This window comes from Lepidochelys kempii, chromosome 1 (genome assembly GCF_965140265.1).
Source record: "Lepidochelys kempii isolate rLepKem1 chromosome 1, rLepKem1.hap2, whole genome shotgun sequence".
Lineage (NCBI taxonomy): Eukaryota > Metazoa > Chordata > Testudines > Cheloniidae > Lepidochelys > Lepidochelys kempii.
The window spans coordinates 300,835,161-300,858,164 of NC_133256.1; the positions used below are offsets into that span (position 1 = coordinate 300,835,161).

A 23,004-nucleotide genomic window follows, 5' to 3' on the forward strand; every position below is an offset into this window, starting at 1 on the left:
AGTCATGAAACTGGTTTTCAAAGCTTCTCTGATGAGCACCGCACCCTCCTGTGCTCTTCTAACTGCCCTGGTGTCTGGCTGTGCGTAACCAGTGGCCAGGCAATTTGCCTCAACCACCCACCCCGCCATAAACGTCTCCCACTTACTCTCACAGATACTGTGGAGCGCACAGCAAGCAGTAATAACAGTGGGAATATTGGTTTCGCTGAAGTCTAAGTGAGTCAGTAAACTGCACCAGTGCACTTTTAAATGTCCAAATGTACATTCTACCACCATTCTGCACTTGCTCAGCCTGTAGTTGAACAGCTCCTGACTACTGTCCAGGGTGCCTGTGTATGGCTTCATGAGCCATGGCATTCAGGGGTCGGCTGGGTCCCCAAGGATACATATAGGCATTTCAACATCCCCAATGGTTATTTTCTGGTCTGGGAATAAAGTCCCTTCCTGCAGCTTTTGAAACAGACCAGAGTTCCTGGAGATGCGAGCGTCATGTACCTTTCCCGGCCATCCCACGTTGATGTTGGTGAAACGTCCCTTGTGATCCACCAGTGCTTGCAGCACTATTGAAAAGTGCCCCTTTTGGTTTATGTACTCGCCGGCTTGGTGCTCCGGTGCCAAGATAGGGATATGGTTTCCGTCTGTGGCCCCACCACAGTTAGGGAATCCCATGGCAGCAAAGCCATCCACTATGACCTGCACATTTCCCAGGGTCACTACCCTTGATATCAGCAGATCTTTGATTGCGTGGGCTACTTGCATCACAGCAGCCCCCACAGTAGATTTGCCCACTCCAAATTGATTCCCGACTGACCGGTAGCTGTCAGGCATTACAAGCTTCCACAGGGCTATTGCCACTCGCTTCTCAACTGTGAGGGCTGCTCTCATCTTGGTATTCTTGTGCCTCAGGGCAGGGGAAAGCAAGTCACAAAGTTCCATGAAAGTGCCCTTACGCATGCGAAAGTTTCGCAGCCACTGGGAATCGTCCCAGACCTGCAACACTATGCGGTCCCACCAGTCTGTGCTTGTTTCCCGGGCCCAGAATCAGCGTTCCACCACATGAACTTGCCCCATTAGCATCATGATGCCCACATTGCCAGGGCCCATGCTTTGAGAGAAGTCTGTGTCCATGTCCTCATCACTCTCGTCACCGCGCTGACGTCGCCTACTCACCCGGTTTCGCTTTGCCAGGTTCTGGTGCTGCATATACAGCTGCATAATGTGAGTGGTGTTTAATGTGCTCCTAATTGCCAAAGTGATCTTATCGGGCTCCATGCTTGCCATGGTATGGCATCTGCACAGAAAAATGGTGTGGAACGATTGTCTACCGTTGCTCTGACAGAGGGAGGGACGACTGAGGACATGCTTACAGGGTTGGCTTACAGGGAATTCAAATCAACAAAGGGGGTGGCTTTACATCAAGGAGAAAGAAAAACAACTGTCACACAGAATGGCCCCCTCAAGGATTGAACTCAAAACCCTGGGTTTAGCAAGCCAATGCTCAACCCACTGAGCTATGCCTCCCATTAAACTTTTCAAGGTGCCCTGACAGATCCCACCAAAACGATTGTCAGCCGTTGATTTCATGGAGGGAGGAAGGGGGGAGCAAAGGAATACAAAACAAATCTGGTGTATTTCTTGTTTTGATCCACTCCATCTTTTACATCTTTGGCTGGCAGCAGACAGTGCAGTGGGACTGCTAGCCATCCTCATCTCCTGGCTGCTCAGCAGAAGATGGTGCAGTAGGACTACTAGCCATCCTCATCTTGTGCCTGCTCGTCATAAGATGGTACAATAGGACTGCCGGCAGGACTAAAGAGAATGACCTGGTCGAGTCACTCCTACTTTAGTCCCTGCGCCCATGTCTGCTCAGGCGCTCCTGACGGACCTTACCGAGGCGGCCAGGAGCACCTCGGACATGACGTCGATGGTTATCAGGCCTATTGCACCGTCTGCTGCCACAAGACAATGGGTTGCTGCTGTGTAGCAAGGCAGTACTGCGTCTGCCAGCACCCAGGAAACGTATGGTGACAGTGAGCTGAGCGGGCTCCATGCTTGCCGTAGTATGGCGTCTGTACAGGTAACTCAGGAAAAAAGGTGCGAAACAATTGTCTGCCATTGTTTTCATGGAGGGAGGGCCTGACAACATGTACCCAGAACCACCCGCAAGAATGTTTTTGCCCCATTAGGTATTGGGATCTCAACCCAGAATTCCAATGGGCGGTGGAGACTGTGGGAACTGTGGGATAGCTACCCACAGTGCAACGCTCCGAAAGTCGAAGCTAGCCTTGGTACTGTGGAAGCACTCTGCTGACCTAAGGCACTTACAGCATATTGTGTGGGGACACACACAATCAACTATATAAAAATGATTTCTAAAAAAACAACTTCTATAAATTCAACCTAATTTCTTAGTGTAGACATACCCCTAGACAAGTGTCATAAGGACCTGTGGATTTGAAAACCCATTTTCCAAGTACTGTACTCCTTTGTTTGCTCTTTAACTGTTTTACAGGATCTTCTATCCTTGCTAATTATTCATGTGTTATGTGGAAGCAAAATTTAGCACCTCAGCCGTCTATGAGCCATCTTTAATTTGACTCCCCTCCTTATTTATTAGTAGGCTTCTTAACAAGTTTACTTTTGCAAAAGTGCCTTGGAAATCTAAAGTGCCATAAATGGCCAGAACCTTTGTTTTACACCTCAAATAAAAGATGACACCACCAAAAGCACAAAGCCATCTAATACTATGCTGACTTACTATGACTGACTCAAGGAGAGAGGGAATAATGCCATCTACTGAGTTACTATGATCACTTCCTGCACCACCTAAAGGACATGTTCCTTGAAAACGTCTAACCGAAAAACTGATCTGTCACAATCTCCTTAGGCTGTGAGATCTGATGGGATCACTGAACAGGATGAGATAACTATCATCTCCAGCCTTGAGTCACACACTAAAACCTATTTGTGAAAGTTCAGACACAGCAATGTGTATGTTTTGCCTACAGGCTTTACTTTTTTCCTCAACTGTCAGGTACAATGTCAGCCACTGTAGATAGTCAAATTATTGAATGAGGGTATAGCACAATATTTAGAGGCCTTAGCCATTGGTCACTCTGTCCTAATTCCCCCAACCTGCTCCAAAAACCAAATTAGCTGACTATTTAAAATGCTAATACTCACTTTTAAAAATATTATACAGAAATTGGAAAAACAAAATTTTTATGACATCAACCTTTCCAAATCGATGATGAAACCTCAGGGCATCTCTGTGCCTTTTCTCTGCAATATTCCTTGTGGAATTCTGCGCCACTGCACACACACGTACAATTCAGGTTCTCTGCAATTTTTTAATTCTCAGCAGAAAATACATTCTGCCAGGAGGTGCTGCAGTTACACCTTTCACCCACCAGGGGCTGCTGTAGCGCCAGAAGAGAGGGCAGCTGGCTCAGGTCTGAGCAGCCAGCCCTGGAGAGGGAGGGGTCATAGGCTGCTTTCCTCACAGTGCCCTGCCCATAGGGCCAGGTGAGGAGACACAGGATATGAACAGATGGGGGAACACAGGGCTGCTGGGGGTCACATAGACTGGGGTTCAGAAGGGCTAGTGGGATGGACAGACTGGGGTGTGGGCACAGGAACTAGTGGGGTGACAGCATTGAGCCAGGCGCTGCATGAGAGTGGGAGTGCAGGGACACATGGAGCTTGTGGGGTGGGGGGGCTGAGTGGGGTGCAGGGACACATGGAGAAAGGGCGAAGGGGATTGTCTGCCAGGTAAGTACTTAGAGAGATAAGATGGGTGAGGCAATATCTTTTATTGGACCAACTTCTGCTGATGAAAAAGGTTAGCTTTTGAGCTTACAGAGAGCTCTTCTTCAGGTACTTACAAAGATATAGATATATTCAAATTTCATCACAAACTTCATAACTGAAAGATTTACCTCTAAATTTATATAGATTTTCAACCAAATATAATGATGTACACAATTAATGCTCTTTTGATGGGCAGTGTAATCTCAGATAAACCTATCCACAGTGGGATGGATTGAGGAAAAAGATCAGTCCCAAAAAGGAAACAGTTGGGTAATATGTTTTCCATTCTGTACCTTGTCGTCCTCTAATTTCTCACTGTAATGATACAATGAGTACCAAAGAGAAATGGAATGTAGGGAAGCAAGAAAAGGAATCTATTTAGGCACCACCCTGTGGAGATCCTTGCGTCTCTCGATACTGCTCATGTGATGAGGAAGATGTGAGGCAAGGAGCCTAACTCCAGGGTGTACCCCAACTTCAGGATCTCCAGGACCCATCTGTTTGATGTATAGTGGAGCCAAGTGTCTACAAAGTATGAGATTCCTCCTCCCAAGAGGATATCTGATTGAATGCAGTACCCATTGCAGTCACGCTGAAAGCTTCAGTCGGGAAGAGGAGAAGTTACTGTCTCTATGAAAAAAGAAAAGGAGTACTTGTGGCACCTTAGAGACTAACCAATTTATTTGAGCATGAGCTTTCGTGAGCTACAGCTCACTTCATCAGATGTTTACCGTGGAAACTGCAGCAGACTTTATATACACACAGAAATCATGAAACAATACCTCCTCCCACCCCACTGTCCTGCTGGTAATAGCTTATCTAAAGTGATCAACAGGTGGGCCATTTCCAGCACAAATCCAGGTTTTCTCACCCTCCACCCCCCCACACAAATTCACTCTCCTGCTGGTGCTAGCCCATCCAAAGTGACAACTCTTTACATAATCAAGTCGGGCTATTTCCTGCATAGATCAAGGTTTTCTCACATCCCCCCCACCCCCATACACACACAAACTCACTCTCCTGCTGGTAATAGCTCATCTAAACTGACCATTCTCCAGGTTTAAATCCAAGTTAAACCAGAACATCTGGGGGGGGGGGGGGTAGGAAAAAACAAGAGGAAACAGGCTACCTTGCATAATGACTTAGCCACTCCCAGTCTCTATTTAAGCCTAAATTAATAGTATCCAATTTGCAAATGAATTCCAATTCAGCAGTTTCTCGCTGGAGTCTGGATTTGAAGTTTTTTTGTTTTAAGATAGCGACCTTCATGTCTGTGATTGCGTGACCAGAGAGATTGAAGTGTTCTCCGACTGGTTTATGAATGTTATAATTCTTGACATCTGATTTGTGTCCAGATTTAAACCTGGAGAATGGTCAGTTTAGATGAGCTATTACCAGCAGGAGAGTGAGTTTGTGTGTGTATGGGGGTGGGGGGGATGTGAGAAAACCTTGATCTATGCAGGAAATAGCCCGACTTGATTATGTAAAGAGTTGTCACTTTGGATGGGCTAGCACCAGCAGGAGAGTGAATTTGTGTGGGGGGGTGGAGGGTGAGAAAACCTGGATTTGTGCTGGAAATGGCCCACCTGTTGATCACTTTAGATAAGCTATTACCAGCAGGACAGTGGGGTGGGAGGAGGTATTGTTTCATGATTTCTGTGTGTATATAAAGTCTGCTGCAGTTTCCACGGTAAACATCTGATGAAGTGAGCTGTAGCTCACGAAAGCTCATGCTCAAATAAATTGGTTAGTCTCTAAGGTGCCACAAGTACTCCTTTTCTTTTTGCGAATACAGACTAACACGGCTGTTCCTCTGAAACCTGTCTCTATGAAGTTTCCCTCTGGGCTTGCAATTCCATGATTTGCCATGAATGGTGGAGTCTCTTCTCTCGTACCTTTGCTGAGAGGGATGACAGGATGCTTGGTTCTGTGTGAGGACTTGTAGCACAACGAGGTTTAATCTGGAGTGCATGGAGAATGCTTAGATATCTCTTCTTTTTAAAGCAAACCACTTGCTGCAGTTACTCCCAAAGAGTCATCCAACAGTAAACTGTGAAGTAGGAGACATGAAGACTTTGTTTGAAACGGTTGTTTCCCTATGACTGGAAGGGCTTTCCTACTCTGAGGCACAGCTAGGGAGAAAACAAAGGGGAAGGTCAGAGCAAGGGCCCAATTCCTTCTTTCTGGAGGAAGATGCCAGACCCTTTGTCTTGTGAGTGTATCACCTACATGAGAAGGTGGGGTGGCACATTAGATACGCTCTCCTTGAGTAAGATGGTAGCTTTACTTTTGAAAGAGTTCTTTGACTTATTCCTGCTGGGTCTCTCCCCAAGGGGGCTGTTCCTGCTAACGTAGCCTGATTTCTGCTGACAACTGACCTGTTTGGTCCATATTACACATTATCCTGGGCCACAGGGGCCGGGCGGCAGGGCAGTGCAGCCCAGGCAGCTGCCCCAGACCCCGGAGCTCACGACACCCCAGGGCTGGCAGGGAGTCCTGGACCCCCAACCCCACAGCACCGGCTGGGAGCCCAACCCCACACAGGGCAGCGGGGAGGGGCCCTGCAGCTGGGAACCTGGGATCCCAGGCACACCCACAGCCTTTAGCACACAGCTGAGCTTGGCCACAGCTGCGTGCTAATTGGGCTGTGGGTTGAGAACTGCTGGTCCGTACTATCTCCAAATGCGTCTCAGTCCACTCTGTACCAGCTATACTCTTTGCTCCTTCTTATGGCTACGTGGAGGTCTGAACTTGAAGCAGCTTCAGAGGACCCTGATAAGTTCTTCTTACTGATGGCCTTGGGGTTTACCTTCTTCACTTACTCCACCATGCTGAGATGGCGAAGATCCAATATGTGTGGCTCCATGAGTGATACTCACTAACCACATACCTTCAGCTGGAGCAAGGGTGCTCATTTCTTTCCCAAAGTGAGCTGTAAAAGCTGTGTGTGTAAAAGGAAAAAACAGAAGTGCTCGACCACTACAGCAGCTGCCCTGCAAAAGTGGAAGATCTCATGAACGATGGCATGGCACAGCTAAGCCCTAGCATCTGTGTCATAAATCTATTAGCTTCATAAGTACAGGAAGACATGGTAGCACCAAACAGTAGCAGACTTGGGGAGAGGTCAGGAGCCGGAAATCAAAAAACTCCCAGGCTCTAATAGCAAGAGAACACCATGGTGAGCTCCACTTCAGTCCCCCAGCATAGCACATCACAGTGATTCAGGGGAAGATTTGCAAAATCCCAAAGCAGTTAGGCATCAAAGTCCCATTCACTTTCCATGGGAATTTGAAGCCTAACTGCTACTTGTGCCTTTGGAAACCTCTGCAGTAGTTCCCTAATCTGTTAGCTATAACATGGGATTTAGACTGAAAGTGTCCAAATATCCCAAAATCAATTCTAAGCGTCTGATTTTTCTGTATGCTGTAGCATATTAACTACTTATGCTGATTTCAACAAAATCACAAGTCTAGTGTCATCTTTGCAGTAGTAGAACTCTATTATGGTCACATAAACAATCATCTACTGAAACAATGCTGCTAGTTGTCTATGCCCCTGCAGCAAAAAATGTCAAACTTCAGTGCTACACAAATCTGGTTAGTCGCTAATAAAATGTTATTTTCCCCTATGGAGACTTAGAGAGGGCTCCCCTCTATGCCTGGGCTGATGGAGGGTCTACGTTCATTTATGTTCAGGAATGGAACATTATAGGACTGAAAGAGGTGAAGACGATGAGCTCCAGGAAATCCTTCCCCTAATTGGTGACCGAAATTACACTGTACAATATATTTTCAAGATCTGTCTCTGTTCCCTTATCATTTATACTAGCTGTTCATATTACTGATTTTGGTAATAATTTCTTTCATATCCATGAATCTTAGGATACAGAAATTCTCTTTAAATTCCTTTTGTACCCTTTCTTCACGTTAATACCACATTGTCATTGTTGGGGCTTGTACTCTTAAAGGAGTATTCATTTTCCCAAATCTAGTTTCACTGACACTTTTAACTAAGAACATTGTATCATGAGCATTGCCCTCATTGTACCATTTCCAGACTAGAGTGGGATATAAAATTGCAAGAGCATCCTCAATAATTCCTGATAGGGAATTAAATCCATTTTCTCTGAATTTCATTCTGTAGGCTAGATTCTCTGCTCTGGCTGAGCTGCACTCAGTACAGGATAGAGAGGGAAGAGGAAAGGTGGCTTTAAGTCACCTTTACACTGCCTTGATTGTGAAGCTTTCAGAGTGATTTAGTGGATATAGTGGATTTGGACTTTCAGAAAGCCTTTGACAAGGTCCCTCACCAAAGGCTCTTAAGCAGAGTAAGCTGTCATGGGGTAAGAAGGAAGATCCTCTCGTGGATCAGTAACTGGACAAAAGATAGAAAACAAAGAGTAGGGATAAATGGTCAATTTTCAGAATGGAGAGAGGTAAACAGTGATGTCCCCCATGGATCTGTACTGGGACCAGTGCTGTTCAACATATTCATAAATGATCTGTAAAAAAAGGTGTAAACAGTGAGGTGGCAAAATTTGCAGACGATAAAAAAATTATTCAAGGTAGTAAAGTCCAAAGCAGACTGCAAAGAGTTACAAAGAGATCTCTCAAAACTGGGTGACTGGGCACAAAAGGGCAGTTGATATTCAGTGTTGATAAATGCAAAGTAATGCATATTGTACAACATAATCCCAACTATACATACAAACTGATGGGATCTAAATTAGCTGTTACCACTTAAGAAAAAGATCTTGGAGTTATTGTGGATAATCCTCTGAAAACATCCGCTCAATATGCAGCAGCAGTCAAAAAAGCGAAGAGAATGTTAGGAACCATTGAGAAAGATATAGAGAATAAGACAATAAATATCATAATGCTCCTATATAAATCCATGGTATGCGCACAGCTTGAATATTGTGTGCAGGTCTTGGTCACCCCATCTTAAAAAAGAAATATTAGAACTGGAAAAGATAGAGAAGGACAACAAAAATAATTAAGGGTATGGAACAGCTTCCATATGAGGAAAGATTAAAAGGACTGGGACTTTTCAGCTTGAAAAAGAGATGACTAAGGGGGGATATGCCAGAGGTCTAAGGAATCATGAATGGCATGCAGTACTGGGTTTACAATGGCGCCAGTGGCTCCAGGGAACCGGCCCCATGCTCAGAAGGGGCCCCGTCCTGCTCCGTTTGCACTACACCCTGACACCCCGCTGGCTCCCCCCCCCCCTTGACCTGCCCACCAGCCGACCAAGGGCTCCTCTCCGCCCTCTGCCCCCACTCCCCTGCTCCTTTTTGCCCCTTGGCCAGACCACAGTGCACCTCTGGCTCCAGGTCAGAGAACCAGCGAATAGGGAAGAAGGATAAAGGAGTTTGAGGCGCAAGTGGTGTTCTCGTCCATCCTCCCCGTGGAAGGAAAAGGCCTGGGAAGAGACCATCGAATCGTGGAAGTCAATGAATGGCTATGCAGGTGGCGTCAGACAGAAGGCTTTGGATTCTTTGACCATGGGATGTTGTTCCAAGAAGAAGGATTGCTAGGCAGAGACGGGCTCCACCTAACTAAGAGAGGGAAGAGCATCTTCGCAAGCAGGCTGGCTAACCTAGTGAGGAGGGCTTTAAACTAGCTTCACTGGGAAAAGGAGACCAAAGCCTGAGGTAAATGGGAATGTGGGATACCGAGAGGAAGAACGAGCAGGAGAGCGCAAGAGGGGAGGGCTTCTGCCTCATATTGAGAAAGAGGGACGATCAGCAAGTTATCTCAAGTGCCTATACACAAATGCAAGAAGCCTGGGAAACAAGCAGGGAGAACTGGAAGTCCTGGCACAGTCAAGGAATTATGATGTGATTGGAATAACAGAGACTTGGTGGGATAACTCACATGACTGGAGTACGGTCATGGATGGATATAAACTGTTCAGGGAGCAAAGCTTTTGACATGGTCTCCCACAGTATTCTTGCCAGCAAGTTAAAGTAGTATGGGCTGGATGAATGGACTATAAGGTGGATAGAAAGCTGGCGAGATCATCGGGCTCAGCGGGTAGTGATCAATGACTCCATGTCTAGTTGGCAGGCGGTATCAAGTGGAGAGCCCCAAGGGTCGGTCCTTGGGCCGGTTTTGTTCAATATCTTCATAAATGATCTGGAGGATGATGTGGATTGCACCCTCAGCAAGTTTGCAGATGACACTAAACTGGGAGGAGAGGTAGATATGCTGGAGGGTAGGACTAGGATACAGAGGGCCCTAGACAAATTAGAGGATTGGGCCAAAAGACATCTGATGAGGTTCAACAAGGACAAGTGCAGAGTCCTGCACTTAGGACGGAAGAATCCCATGCACCGCTACAGACTAGGGACCGAATGGCTAGGCAGCAGTTCTGCAGAAAAGGACCTAGGGTTACAGTGGACGAGAAGCTGGATATGAGTCAACAGTGTGCCCTTGTTGCCAAGAAGGCCAATGGCATTTTGGGATGTATAAGTAGGGGCATAGCCAGCAGTTCGAGGGACGTGATCATTCCCCTCTATTCGACATTGGTGAGGCCTCATCTGGAGTACTGTGTCCAGTTTTGGGCCCCACACTACAAGAAGGATGTGGAAAAACTGGAAAGAGTCCAGCGGAGGGCAACAAAAATGATTAGGGGACTGGAACACATGACTTATGAGGAGAGGCTGAGGGAACTGAGATTGTTTAGTCTGCAGAAGAGAAGAATGAGGGGGGATTTGATAGTTGCTTTCAACTACCTGAAAGGAGGTTCCAAAGAGGATGGATCTAGACTGTTCTCAGTGGTAGCAGATGACAGAACGAGGAGTAATGGTCTTAAGTTGCAGTGGGGGAGGTTTAGGTTGGATATTCGGAAAAAACTTTTTCACTAGGAGGGTGGTGAAGCACTGGAATGCGTTACCTAGGGAGGTGGTGGAATCTCCTTCCTTTGAGGTTTTTAAGATCAGGCTTGACAAAGCCCTGGCTGGGATGCTTTAGTTGGGGATTGGTCCTGCTTTGAGCAGGGGGTTGGACTAGATGACCTCCTGAGGTCCTTTCCAACCCTGATATTCTGTGATTCTAAGTGTTAATTAATCCTTCACAAAACACAAGAACCAGGGATCACCCAATGAAATGAATAGGGAGCAGGTTTAAAACAAAAGTAAAGAAGTACTTCTTCACACAACACACAGTCAATCTGTGGAACTCATTGCCAGGGGATATTGTGAAGGCCAAAAGTATAACAGGTGTTAGGATATAGATATTCAGGCCTGTCTGTAAAGGCCTGTACTTTAAGAATTTAGGTGTATTCTTATCACTTGGCTAGTTAGAGGTATAAAAGAAAGAATCAAAATCACTGTCTGCCAGTGTAAGGTCCTTCTCTTACTGTGACAGTCTGAGGCCCTGTTCTTAGGCTAAGGCCTTTGGCTAAGCAGCAGAGGCAGCCATAAGCTAGGAAGCGAACAGTCACATCCTCACATTCCAAACTAGTCACATTGAAATAAGGTGCTATTGGGCTGTCAGGCACTATCAGGACAGGATTGTATTCCTATCACCTCCAGAGAAAAGGAAGTGCCTAGAAAATGTAAAAGGAAACTTAGTTTGATAGCATCCTGTCTGGCAAGAACTCACTTATCAATAGCTGGGATGTGAAATCCTCACTTCTGTATTGTTTTGTCATTATAGTTCCCACTTTGCTATTGTTTGTCTGTATAATCTCTGTCTGGTTCTGTGATTGTTTCTGTCTACTGTATAATTAATTTTGCTGGGTGTAATCTAATTATTGTGGTGGGATATAACTGGTTAGCTAATCATGTTACAATATGTTAGGATTGGTTAGTTAAATTTCAGTAGAATGATTGGTTAAGGTATAGCTAAGAATATTACCATATAAATTAGGGGCAAACAGGAAGTAAGTTGGGATTCGAAAATAAGGAAAAAGGAACTTGTATTTAAGCTTGCTGGAAGTTCACCCCAATAAACATCGAATTGTTTGCACCTTCGGACTTCGGGTATTGTTGCTCTCTGTTCATGCAAGAAGGACCAGAGAAGTGGGAGAGTGAAGGAATAAGCTCTCTAACAACAGGGTTCAAAAAAGAATTAAATAAGTTCCTGGAAGATAGGTCCATCAATGGCTATTAGCCAAAATGTGCAGGGATGCCACCCCATGCTCTGTGTGCCCCTAGCCTCTGACTGCCAGAAGCTGGGTGTGGATGACAGGGGATGGATTGTTTGATGACTGCCTGTTCTGTTCATTCTCTCTGAAGCATCTGGCATTTTCCACTGTCAGAAAACAGGATACTGGGCTAGGCAGACCATTGGTCTGATGCAGTATGGCTGTTCTTATGTTCTAAGCTGGCTGGAAAATGGAAGGCGTATGTTAGAGCAGCCTTAAGATTGCTACAAAGGTATGTCAAGATTGCTATAAAGGCTGCTCAAAGTCTGTTCTGGCAGCTACAGGGATAGCCCAGCCACACCCATTATCTATTGGTTTCTCACAAAGGGCACGTATGGGGGTGATCTAGAAACCACTATGGCAAACTGGGAGAATCCATTGGGTGGGGGGTCAAATTGGCTGGTTTTCTGGCTGCTTTGCACCCCCTGAGCAAAGCAAAGCAGCCGGCATGCACGTTAGGACCTGTTCCAGTATCTCTAACTATGTTTCTCAGACATTTGTTTCAGAGGAACAGCCGTGTTAGTCTGTATTCGCAAAAAGAAAAGGAGGACTTGTGGCACCTTAGAGACTAACCAATTTATTTGAGCATGAGCTTTCGTGAGCTACAGCTCACTTCATCAGATGTTTACCGTGGAAACTGCAGCAGACTTTATATACATTCATGATTTCTGTGTGTATATAAAGTCTGCTGCAGTTTCCACGGTAAACATCTGATGAAGTGAGCTGTAGCTCACGAAAGCTCATGCTCAAATAAATTGGTTAGTCTCTAAGGTGCCACAAGTCCTCCTAGACATTTGTTTGTTTTCCTAAGCGGTTTTAAGCATGGTGCCGAAAGTGCTAAGGTTATTAAAAAATAATGTCCTAAAAGCTTCTCCTATGTTTTGCAGCTTAAAAGCATTGAAAATATATATTATGTTCCGGTGTTTTGTGTTTTTTGTTCTGGCTTCATTACTCTAATGTCTCTACTTTGAATGGCATGGCACTAACTGCTAATGTTCCTACTCTACCCAGATCATTCTGAAATATTCCGCCACTTTTGTTTGTGTTCCAATTTTCTTTTATCATGAAATTACTATAAGTGTGGGATTTTCAAAAACACCTACTCATCTTTCATGGGGCTTGTGCTCCTAAGTCACTGAGGTGCTTTTGAAAATTCCAGTTACCACTTTTTCCATTTGTTTTGCCTTTCCAAAGTTTGCTGTGTTAAAAGTAAGTATCATTGTCATCTCAATTTCGTACTAACACAGAGAGAGAGATTAAGGTCAGTCTGGCTAGGATGCAGCCAAAAATACACATATTCAGTCCTTCCCATGTACATAAAATAATAGGCCAAATTCTCACTGCAGCAGAGCTCTGCTCGGAACAGCCAAAGGGAGAAGGGGGTAGAGTATACCCTGACAAAGGTGTTTTTAAGCCTCCCTGCACTCAGGGACACTGGAGCTGATTTGTCCACGAGCGTAACTTAGAGCAGTCCAGTTATGGTGTCCAGGGATACACAGAGCTCAGCAATATTCTGGCCCTACTTGTGACATACTTCTTACACTAAGAGGGTCCCCAAGCAGCTGGATCTGCTAGATTTCTATATGGTTTGCATTACTGAAGTGGTACAAAGCAGACCAGGAGCTATGGGGCTGCTGGAGGATCAGACTCTGGGAGTTGGCCACTTTCACAATGTACAAGAAGAAATTGCAGTATGAAGGGGGAAGTGGTTGTGTTCCATTCTCATAAACTACTGCTTCCAGTGGTAAGTCTGCTCTTTCTACAAACGTCTTTGATTTTTCTATTACTTAGCTACTCTGGCAACACACATATAGGTAGTTACTACAGTTTTATGCTGTCGTGACTCCATTGATCTCAGTGGAGCCTCAACAGCATAAAACTGGTGTAGGGCAATACCTGAACCTGCAATACTTACAGAGACAAATTTCTTTTATGGGTGTGTAAGAATTAGACTCCAAGACTTCCCATTAAGATAAAAAAAGCTTATAACTTTCACAAAAAGACACATTAGCGGAGCTAAAAATGTAACAAAAACTCCACATGCCTACACCTATCCAGCACTAGCTCATGGTTCAAACAAAACCACAGCTTTGGCCATTACTAGTCTCGTGTTTTACAACTGGAATCTTACTAACCATACTGTGTAAAATAGACGACTTTTTTAGTGTAACTGTCTTTGCAAAACAATGCTTTAGGAATTGTAACTTTCAAGAAACAGGACTATGAAACCTGTTTTTTACCCCTGCCTCTACTGACCTGTGCATGTGAGATGTCATTAAGGTTTTTCTGACTGAAGGCAGCTCAGGATGTTATCACCTTACCTGGATGAGTGTATAGTTGACTTTCCACTGTTTTACCAATGCACTGCAGTTTAACAGCTTGAAGGGATTCATCCACATGCATGATAGTTGGCAAGCTGCCCAGAGTATCATGCACCAAGTTTGCCACCTCTCGCACATCAAAGAGCTTCAGCAGCTCAGAGTATACAGCTGGGAAGGAGCAGAGAAAAACAGCCTAAAGAAGAAGGTTAAAAAATACCAATTAAATACATAGAAACACCCTTGAAATTTTCAGCATTTACAGAATGACCAGTGACAAGAGCATCACATACTTTTAGCAGCCATGGAAACCTATTTTCACGTTTCAATTTCAAGTTATAAAATGTGATACAGATTTGAAACATTCAAATCAATTTGTTAGATTTTCAGAAGAAATATCCTCATGTTACTCAGATTTAAAGCTATATATTTATTTTCTTTTAAAACACGATTCAGCCTATTATTTAAGGTTCTTTGTTTTTCTCTCTCATGAACATCCCAACTTTTATCAAATAAAACAACTGAACTTTGACTACAGATACTTTATCACTTACAGGCTTCACACGAGCCACAAGTAAGATGAGGTTATTCGCTCACAAGGACAACAGAAACTGGCAGATGCCACGAACAGGTGACATTGAGGTTCCTCTAGGTAAGGAATACAACAGTGTCTCTCTCATTTTTTTCCAGTATTTAAAGAGGTTATTTTGGATGGAAACAGCACTTTAGAAATCTAAAAATAGAGCTAGTAGTTCATTGGAGAACGAAATGGGTTTGAAGGATAAACAAGAAATACTGAAGAAAAATAAAGTTATGTTACATAAAGATAGTTACAACCTGGAATGTCTTTCCTTCTACCTTTCTGACCCTACTTCATTGAAATGAAAATCACCTATTCGAGCCAACCCTCATCTCCTTTTAGTATTCGTCCCAGTGTGGATGATGTAAACAGCTAGAAAGTTAAAGATACTACTTGGAATGTGGGAAAATCCCAGAGTTGCTCATTTATATGATTTTGCCCAAAATACTTCAGTTAAGCTGCTCATATGAGATCTGATGGAAGAATTTGGCCTAATCATCTCTCTGCTCTTTGCCTACTAATTTTGTCTTTTCCTGAAACATGGAAAAGCTCAAAGGGATGAACTATCATGGAAAAGCAGATCTTTGGTCAGGAGAATATGCCATGGAGTGGGCTGGGGATGCACTGAAACATTTTCTGAAGATACCTAGTGTCCAATATTTTCCCCCAAAGTGAGAGCTCTGTCATTGTATAAAATTTTGGATTTATAGAGTTGTTCTCAATGTGTTTTGACCACTGCCTTTTGCAGTGGTCAATTTTAATAGGCCCAGTGTAACTTAAGAATCTGATTAAAGCACAATGTGCACATTATCAAGATTATTATATTAAATCTTTAAAAGTGAGAAATCTTTTTGGGGGTTCAAGAGACCAGGTTTCAAGGTGCTTAAACAAGCTGGGCAATGATGCAACACTGAATACCCAAAATCATGTGGAGACACAATTCGATTTCTGTTTTGCAGTTATGATTTCTTCTAACAATTGGAGCAAGTATTAACAGACTACAATCCTTTTCCGATTCAGAACAGACAGTCTGGCTAAGGTAACCCTAGTTCTGCTATTCAGAAGTTGGAGGTACAGAAAATTTTCATTATAAGCCACAACCGGTTCAAGCATAAACTGGAACTATCAATTTACTAAGGACAACATGAATTTGACCTTCTGTGTAACAAACACACACGCACACACATTTTCCCATTGAATATTGGTAACGATAATAATCCAACAGAGTAAACTCATGATACTTACTTGTGATTGAGTTAAAGCGCTAGCCCCTTTGCTCTCTTGGGAAAGGAAAAATCGTATTGACATAAGCAGCTCTTGAATACAGCAGCGGAATTCTTCCTCATTTTGTCCACCAGTAGCAAGCGAGAAAAGCCTCCGAGACTGAACTATATATTTAAAGACATATTCTTGTGCCTACAAATGCCAAAACACAAGATCCTGAGTCATATTGAACTCATTATTCTTTAAAATTAGTAAATATAAAACATAGCGAAATTATATAATTCAAACGTATTTATAGCACTTGTCAGTATGGAGAACATGCCATGTAATTCTGGAAAGTTTTTAATCTCCTTATTAGCAGCAATCTACTGCCAATCTTTTAATAAGGCCTCTCAACATTTTTTACTCTTTTTCCTTTAATAAAATCTATACACCAGGGAGCACTTGCTCATCAAGAGGTGGCATTGAGGACTAGGAAATCTAGTTATTTGTTTTCCCATTTCAAAAAAAGGTTTTCCTCTTAACAATAACCAGAGAATGAGGCAACATCAGTGACAAAACAAACTGACCTTAAGTTGCAAATTGCTGGAGTATATATTAAGTAGATTGATAATATAACACAATGTTCAACTTCAAGTAAGAGGTGAGGCGAGACCTTATCCAAACAGCTGCAAGTGAGGAGGGAAATGGACGACAGAGAGGCAGTGAAAGAGGAATAGAGAGCGTGACTGATGGTAACTTGGGTTGACTGAAACCAAACCAAAACTCCAGTTTTAATAGAACTGTCTGGGACATAAGGACAGTCTCATTAAATTGCTATTTCTGGTCACGGGAGTCTTCTATTTTATCACAGACTTAATTACCACGTGTGTAATCTACATAAGTTCCTGAAACCAACTACTATCCGTATTGCAATCAACAAATGAGTCCTCAGTTCCCGAGTTCTACTGGAGTCAACACCATGAATCAACTCTTTTCACAATTAAGAGTTTCCAGAAGGGCGAATAAACTGACTGATTGTACCCATCAGGTGTGTGAGTGCACTGAACAGGTTTTGTAATTCTCACAATGCATATGAAATCAATTGATTTCAATTAGTACTGCTATACAAATGCACTGGTCAGGTATATTATTGTCTCTGATGATTTCTATTACCTTTAACACTTCATGGATATGCTCTTGTATCTCCATGTCTGTTACTCGATCAACATGCCACTTAAGTACTTTTATAAGATCTCTAGAACATAAAAAGGAAAATGATTACAATGCAGAAGCGTGGAAAGCATTATTTAACAAATTTCTTAGTATGGACTATACTTATTTAGGATTTGAAATGTGAACAAATAGCTTTCATAAAATAAACATAAAAAAAGTTTCGGTAACACAAGGTGTCTTCTTCCAGCATTACCAGTTTGCTCAACTTGCAAAAGCAGTCTATTGTACATAATAACAGGGCCAAACTTTCACTTAATTGTAGATCTGCTACAAAGTCATCTGATTGTTAATTAACAATTTGACTGTAGTATTAAGTATAAACACTTAAATAGCTTTTGATAAAGATGCAAAAACTCATTTAATGCATAAGAACAAATCACTTTGCATTTAAAATAGTCTCTGCTTCTCCCTGAAGTCATGTGATTTTGGATTATGATCTCATTAGATCACAAAAACTAAGTAGCATTGGACCTGAGCAGTACTTAGGCCTTGTCTACACTACGGGGGGAGATCGATCTAAGTTACGCAACTTCAGCTACGTGAACAACATAGCTGAAGTCAACGTACTTAGATCTACTTTCTGTGGGGTCCACACTACGCTATAATGATGCATCGATCATCGCGTGTCGATCCCCCAGTAAGTGTAGACAAACCCTTAGATGGTAAATCAACAACGACTAAGCAGAGTACGGAAATAAGTGATGTACATGATTCAGTACTGTATACTCAGAGACAGTAGAACACCATGATGGTAGGGGTACTGCACTGCTAGGAGCAGTCTCTCTTGATTTTAGATGCATAAGAAATGTCCTCCAAACCATTTACAGTCATTAAAGATCCCATGGTATTTTTCACAATAGTAGGGCTATGAGCCATAGCGTCCTGGCCAAGTTTCAGTGTGGATACTTGCATTCTGAATACCTAAGAATCTTCAGTTGGATATAGTACAAAGACGCATGCACATATTTAACTTTAAAAGTATTGTGCATAGTTCCACTGAAGTCAGTGGGACTTTTCAGGGCATAAATTTAAACATATATGTAAGCCTTTGCAGAATATGCACCATGATCTTCACTTTCTGCCCTAAACAGTTATATAGCCATATAACATCCTCCAGGTGGCTGCGGTTCATCATGAGATGAATAATAAGGTTATTAGAATTTACAGTCCAAAAAACCCAGACACCAATTGCCGCATTTCAGGTGGGCCTGAATAAAAGGACACCACTGGTGAGATCAGCATTGGAAAAGTTTGGGGAAGAAGTGGGTTTTAAGTTGAGCTGGTTGAGGGGAGCAGAAGGGTGAGAGATGGACAGAATATTTTGCAAAATTTTCCCCAAGATTTTTGAAATTTAACATTTAAAAATTTCAACTGGCTCTAGTTTTAAGCTCTAGCTTGCCATAGCATGATGGCAAATTACATAAAGAGGAATGCACTTTATTTATTTATTTTTACTTGATGTTCAAATCCAAGATCAATATCTGGTTTTCACCCATTATGCTCCAGTTAAAGATAGAAGACTATTCAAAGTCTAGTTCTTAATCCAATATTAGAACTGAAAGAAGTAATTTCTCTGATCATTTAAAATTATTTCAGCTATTATTGGACTTCATTTTGGAGATTAAAATATAGTATCAGAAGAAATTAAGTTCAACACATTTATTAATTTACTTTTATGGCTGGCTCTGCTTAGTACCTATAATTGTCAAAATTCCAAACAGTTACAAAAAGTTAGGACCCTACCTGTATGCAAGTGCACCTGCAAAATGACTTTCAATGTAAGTGTCCATTACTGGCTTAAAATGATGAAACTTGCTGTCCTGTAGCAAATTTATTATGTGAACCTAAAGAAAAAAGGAAAAAGAAAAATTGTAATGCCCTTTTCTCGTTTGTTAAAGTGTTACAATCTTATTTAAAAATTATCAAGTATCTTTATTGTAAGCATGGTTATGCAGAACCATAAAGTACAACTTACCAAAGAATCAAATACTTTTGACCCATATTTTTGGGAATTTTCATCTAAAATGCCAAATAAAGTATCCAGTGTGTCTTGAAGAAACTATAAGTGGAGGAAGAATAACAAGAATTTATTATCAAATATACTTCTTTGTAAGATGTAAAGAAATTATTTTCCTTATATTAGTTAATTGCAAAAGAAACAAGGAAATAACAATGTATACCTTTACTATTTCTGAACCATCGATTTCTTTTAATTTTGTGAGGCAACCTGCTATTTTGTCTGGGTGGGCTCTCCACTTAAGAAGGTCAAGCATATCCCCTGCAAAAAATACACTGAAGATTAAAGCTGAAAGAATGCCAGCACTTTAGATTTTAAAATTCTTCAGTTGCAACCTATATATGAAAACTGAGTTTACATCATCTAATAAAGGAACTGCCTAGGGTCTGCAGTAACATGATCTGGCCAGCTTGTTCAGCCAAAACTTGAAATTGCTCCATTAATAATTCTGAACACTTTTCTTCTTCAAGCAACTATGCAGCATATCTTTGTTTAAATGCAACTTTTGGATGACGCAACTAGCAATGTAATTTGATTCTTGGATCATCTTTGACTCATCAAATGAGACTGGCTAAAGACAGTAGGGAAAAAAATTATTTTCACTTTTTTTCTGAAGGAACTAGGTAGATAGAGGGTTGATTCTCATTACAAAGGATTTGTTGGGGATAAAAAAATGCAACTCTAAGATGTTCACTTCAAAGAAATCATTTAAGGGGCAAAATACAGCTAGAGAATAGTCAAGTATAAATGACCTGAACTGAGTACAAGAACAATATGAGATATGAGAATCCCAGGTGACCGGGAAAAGAGACAACCACTTTCACATGTCAAGAGAAACCAGAAAATGAAACAGTTCTCAACAGAGATATAGGAATATAACAAACCCTTCAGGAAAATGGAGGTTTGAACAGGGAAAAAGTCAATGGTGGTGAAAAAAAATTGCACTCAAGAGGAGAGAAAAACTCACATTTCACAGGCCTACTCTTTAAACATGAGCTGATTTGTTAGTTTGATAAATGTTTCTCTGGTAAAGTCAGACCTAAGTCTACCCATGTCCTAAATTCTCAGTCTGCGCACTAGGAGACCAGCAACATTGTGATGAGGCCACAGCGGTCAACATCCATCACGAACACAGAGGCTCTGAAGAAACGCAACAAGAAAAAGAAGCTAGTGAAAAAGCTGGGTAAAAAAGTATGATGCCTTCCTGGCTTCAGAGTCACTGATCTAACAGATTCCTTGTATCCTAGGTTCAGGTCTGAACAAAGCTGGTAAGTTCCCCTCTCTCCTCATTCACATTGAGAACACGGTGGCCAAGGTCAATGAAGTCATGTCAACTATCAAATTTCAAATGAAAAAGGCTGTGGCTGTGGGACATGTAAAAACGACGGAGGACTAGCTAGTCTACAGCATTCAACTTGTCACTGACTTCCTGGTGTTCCTGCTGAACACCAACTGGCAGAACAGGCACCACGGGGAAACCACAGCACCTCTACAGAACAGGCTGTAATAACTGGTTTCAGAGCACTCAAAACAAAAACTAACAATGAAACCAAAACACTAAAAAACAAAAACAAAACACAAAGCAAAACCAAAATAGGATATCAAAGAACAGTCTCAAGTGTACATAAAGAATATTTATGAGAAGAAAGGATCTGGTTGTCTGTGAGTAGTTTCTCTGACAAAATCAGGCTGGATGGCTGCAAGAGGGTGCTAGAAGGTAGATACATTAGCCCCAGTATGTTGAAGGCCCTCTTCCCTACTAGCTGAGAAGTTACCTCAGGTCAATGAGAGACACCTGATTCCAATTAAGGCTGCCTGAGGCCTTTAAAAACCCCTCCTCTGGTGAGAGAAAGGGGGAAGAGAGAGAGAAGCTGCTGCCAGGCTAGTGGCAATAGGGAAATAAGCATCTCCAGGGTGAGAGGCTGTGCTCCTTCCCATAGGGGAAAGAGCCAAACCTGAGTGCCTGCCAGGGGAAGGACTGACACCCCAGAGCAGCCAACAGGGCGACACCCTGCACCAGTGAGGAGACAGCGAAAGGTACCCACCTTGGGTTTTGTTTGTTTGTTTTTGAGTCTGTTTCCTTTTTGTTTGGTGAAGGATCACCCCTTAGGACAACCCTCAGGCCTACCCTGAAAATATGACCACGGGAGAACCGAAGGGGGAAGGCAAACCGTGCTTGAGTGGGGCTGATTACCCCAGGCCCACCATCGCCAGGGGGGAAGCGCTAAGTGTGGTGAGATGAAGAAGGTATCCTGCCACACTTCCTTGCCATCATGAATTGTACTATTAGGCATACAGAAACCAAACCAAGAATCTTATGTGGTATAGTGGAACAACTCAAAACACAAATCTTCCTGTATGCTTCATCATAGATTATATATTCACAACACTAACAGGAATATAAGGTTATTTTAACTAATCATAACTCGCTAAATGATCCTTGACTTAAAAGGGAGGGGAAAGCAATGTCATATCAGAAAAGCAATAAGCAAAAAGCAATGTAAATAAATAAAAACTGCTTTACCCTGAAGCCTACAATAAGCATGTTTTAAAAAAATAACACAGATTAAGAGATTTTTCAAAGCAGCTGGATTTTGATGACTCATTCTAAAAATAACGTACGTAATTCCAATATTATGTTAATTTAAAAGCATCCTTGAACTGCATAAAATCAATGGTTCACCATGTACCATGTGTTTCCATCCGGTCATCAAAAGTAAGGAAAAATACTGTTTTTTAAAGCCCCAAAAGAGAGCATCGGCTATCTTTTATGTCATAACACGAGTGCTTTAGTGCCCATTTAGTGTTGAAAAATCCACCCATCAAATTCACTTGAGTTCATCATGTTTAAATAATCAACATATCATCTTACCATTTTGTGTGAGTTTAGTGGAGCAGAGAAAAGACGTAATCCAGAAAGACTCTTTAGTGGTTTTTATTGCTTGGTGGTTATTCCCTAGGAGAATTCCCTTTGAAAAGGGGAGTTTGAGGTAGCGACTAGAATCCTGAAGGTTTGTGTTTTCTTCACACTGTGAAAATAACCAAGTTAAAATCATTGCAATGAATAAAAACAAAGGACTCATCTTGTGCAAACTGGTAGCTCTGTTGAAATCAATGGAGCTATGATAATTTTCACTAGCGGAGGCTCTCACCCAAACTGCATTGCAACAAGCCAAATCTCTTAGAAACAGTATGTTTTTTGTTTCAAAAACTTTACATACAAAATGTTGCATTGTCTTTGTTGCTGACTGCTTTATTTTATATAGATACCCTACAATCTTTCATCAAGCACTTCTCAAAACACAGAACTTAAAATAATGCACATACAAATCATTGAATAAATTATGAACCAACCAGACAGGTCTCTTAAAGATGTTTAAACATTTATAAGAACAGCACAAATGTCCAAAGATTAGATTTGCATTATAAATGCACAGAGAAACAGCAGAAAAACTGAGCACCTGATATTTTAAACCACCCTGTTTCAACAATATACTTAAACATCTAGTATGTTATCGGTACTAGAGTCTAACACAACAAAATGTTTTTACAAGTCTTATTAATTCTTTATGTCTTCTCTCCAGCAGAGTCTGTCTCTGGCCTTCTCCGCCACTGACTGGCTCCAGAGCAGGCTCAACTCTGGACAAGAGGAGTCTGTTGCAGAATTAAAAATGAATAGAGTTTTC

General features: G+C 42.2%; 1 protein-coding gene across 6 annotated transcripts in view; it reads right to left on the bottom strand.

The window, feature by feature from the left end:
* DOCK4 (dedicator of cytokinesis 4) overlaps positions 1–23,004 on the bottom strand; it is a 434,135-nt gene that overhangs the window by 122,007 nt on the left and 289,124 nt on the right. For all 6 annotated transcript variants that reach the window (XR_012156797.1, XM_073328104.1, XM_073328103.1 and 3 more), the window contains 7 exons: positions 22,191–22,347; positions 19,482–19,579; positions 19,277–19,360; positions 19,045–19,145; positions 17,242–17,323; positions 16,108–16,278; positions 14,286–14,478 (listed from right to left, as the gene is read on the bottom strand). Coding sequence is in view for 5 of the 6 variants with exons in the window: in XM_073328104.1 (XP_073184205.1) it covers positions 14,286–14,478; positions 16,108–16,278; positions 17,242–17,323; positions 19,045–19,145; positions 19,277–19,360; positions 19,482–19,579; positions 22,191–22,347 (886 nt within the window). In the remaining variant the exon portion in view is untranslated. The remainder of the gene's footprint in view (positions 1–14,285; positions 14,479–16,107; positions 16,279–17,241; positions 17,324–19,044; positions 19,146–19,276; positions 19,361–19,481; positions 19,580–22,190; positions 22,348–23,004) is intronic.